Raw genomic sequence first — 2,164 nt, forward strand, 5'->3', positions numbered from 1 at the left:
CCTGTCCCTGGAACTACCTCTTGTAGACCAGGCTGGCCTCGAACTCACAGAGATCCGCCTGCCTCTGCCTCCCGAGTGCTGGGATTAAAGGCATGTGCCACCACTGCCCGGCTTACAGCCACTTTTGTATTTAACTGGTGGTAAGAACAGGAAGATAGAGATTAGACTGATTTTTCTAACTTTGTTGTACCTGCTTATCTTTGTAGCCTTAGGCAAAACACTTGCCTTCTCTTTTCTATAATAATTAGTAGATTAAAATCATATTTTGAATATTAATGCTTAATTAATGTTCTGAAATATTTTGTGCCTATGCCTTGAACTCAGGTATAACCACGTCCTTGAGCACTGTCTATGTGTTGGAACCAGTAGTACAGTGAGTGCAGTTGGCTAAGTAGATGGAGGCTAAAGTATATTTTCATAGTGGTTTTCATCACATGTGCAGTTGTCCCTCTGTATCCAAGGGGGAATGGTTCTGAAACCTTTCATGGATACTCATGGATGTTGAGTTCTGTGTACCTCCTTCTATGAACTTTATCATCCCTGAATTGCTTTTAATACCAATTACAAAGCGTAAATACTAGGTAGATAGTTGCTTAGGAAGTAATGATAAGAGTGAAACCCTGCCCATGTTTGGAATGTGAACTTCCTCTGCTGTTTTTGATCTATATTTCAAGTTAGTGCTAATTTTTTTTTCACATGTAGCTTCTCTTCACTTGGTTCAATTACTATTCACCTCTTCTTAGCAATTGGTTATGGAAATACATCTCTTATTGATTTGGAGATTTAAGGTCACAGAGATGTATGTGTTTAACTTTTAAAGTTTTAATGTTTCTCCTGTAGTGCCTGCTTCCTATACATTTCAAGTAATGTTTTTACAACCTCATTTCTTTTTATGATGTGCTTACATTAAAAAAAATTGAAACTCAAGTGCTTTTGTTTTTTTTTTAAGTGCTTTTGATTTTATTTGAAAATTTCTGTGAGTCTTTGATTGTCCTTATGAACTTTAAAAAAAATTTAATCTTTATTTTTATTGTATGTGTTTAGGTGTTTTGCCTGCATGTATGTTTGTGCGCCATGTATAAGCAATGCCTTTGGGGGCCAGAAGAGTGTGTCATATTCCCCTGGAACTGAAATTAGACAGTTGTAAGCCATCATGTGGTGCTGTGGATCAAACTCAGTTTCTCTGGAAGGGCAACCAGTGCTCTTAACTACTGAGCCGTCTTCTCAAACATACAAAAAAAAATTATTCTCATCTTGCTGATATAGTATAGTTATAATGGGTAGGGTCTAAATACTTGACATGAACCTGGTCTGTTACTTAAGTAGTGTTTACATTGGACTTAATGTTCTTACTGGTTTTTTTAGTGAGGAGATTTCTAGTGAAGATGATGAGCTAGTAGAAGAGAAGAAGAAGAAGAAGCAAAGAAAGGGCCCACCAAAGAGGAAGCTAGAAATGGAGAACTATCCCAGCTTCATGGCAAAGCGCTTTGCTGACTTTACAGTCTACAGGAACCGTACACTGCAGAAGTGGCATGATAAAACCAAGCTTGCTTCTGGAAAACTGGGCAAGGTATGTGTCTGTCTTAGGGTTTCTATTGCTGTGAAGAGACACCATGACCACAGCAACTCTTACCAAAAGGAAAACATTTAATTAGGGCTGGCTTCAGTTCAGAGGCTTAGTCAATTATCATCATTGTGAGAAGCATGGTAGTGTGCAGGCAGACAATGGAACTGGAGACTGAGAGTTCTACATCTTGATCTGCAGGTACCAGAAGCAACTGTGGCTCACAGTAGGCATAGTTTGAGCATATGAGACCTCAAAGCCCACCCCTACAGTGACACACTTCCTCCAACAAGGCCACACCCATTCTAACAAGGCCACACCTCCCAATAGTGCCACTACTTATGAGCCAAGCATTCAAACACATGATTCTATGGGGGCCATACCTATTCAAACCACCACTCGTGTGTGTGTGTGTGTGTGTGTGTGGTGTGTGGTGTGTGGTGTGTGTGTGAAACAACTGAAGCATTTGTGAGAAATAGGAAATGCAGTTTATTTATGTGATGTAATAATAAGCAATTATTTCTGTTCTCAGATTCATTGAACTGCTTCTAGTACTATAGGTTGTACCATTTGATTTTAGCTTTTTTTTTTTTTTTTTTT

At 38.8% G+C, this 2,164-nt stretch overlaps 1 protein-coding gene across 1 annotated transcript in view; it reads left to right on the plus strand.

Moving 5' to 3' along the window:
- Aatf (apoptosis antagonizing transcription factor) overlaps positions 1–2,164 on the plus strand; it is a 108,707-nt gene that overhangs the window by 46,742 nt on the left and 59,801 nt on the right. Inside the window, exon 6 of the mRNA XM_005349330.3 lies at positions 1,366–1,570. Within this exon, the coding sequence (XP_005349387.1) occupies positions 1,366–1,570 (205 nt within the window). The remainder of the gene's footprint in view (positions 1–1,365; positions 1,571–2,164) is intronic.

The sequence above is a fragment of the Microtus ochrogaster genome, chromosome 7 (assembly GCF_000317375.1).
Source record: "Microtus ochrogaster isolate Prairie Vole_2 chromosome 7, MicOch1.0, whole genome shotgun sequence".
Taxonomy (NCBI): Eukaryota; Metazoa; Chordata; class Mammalia; order Rodentia; family Cricetidae; genus Microtus; species Microtus ochrogaster.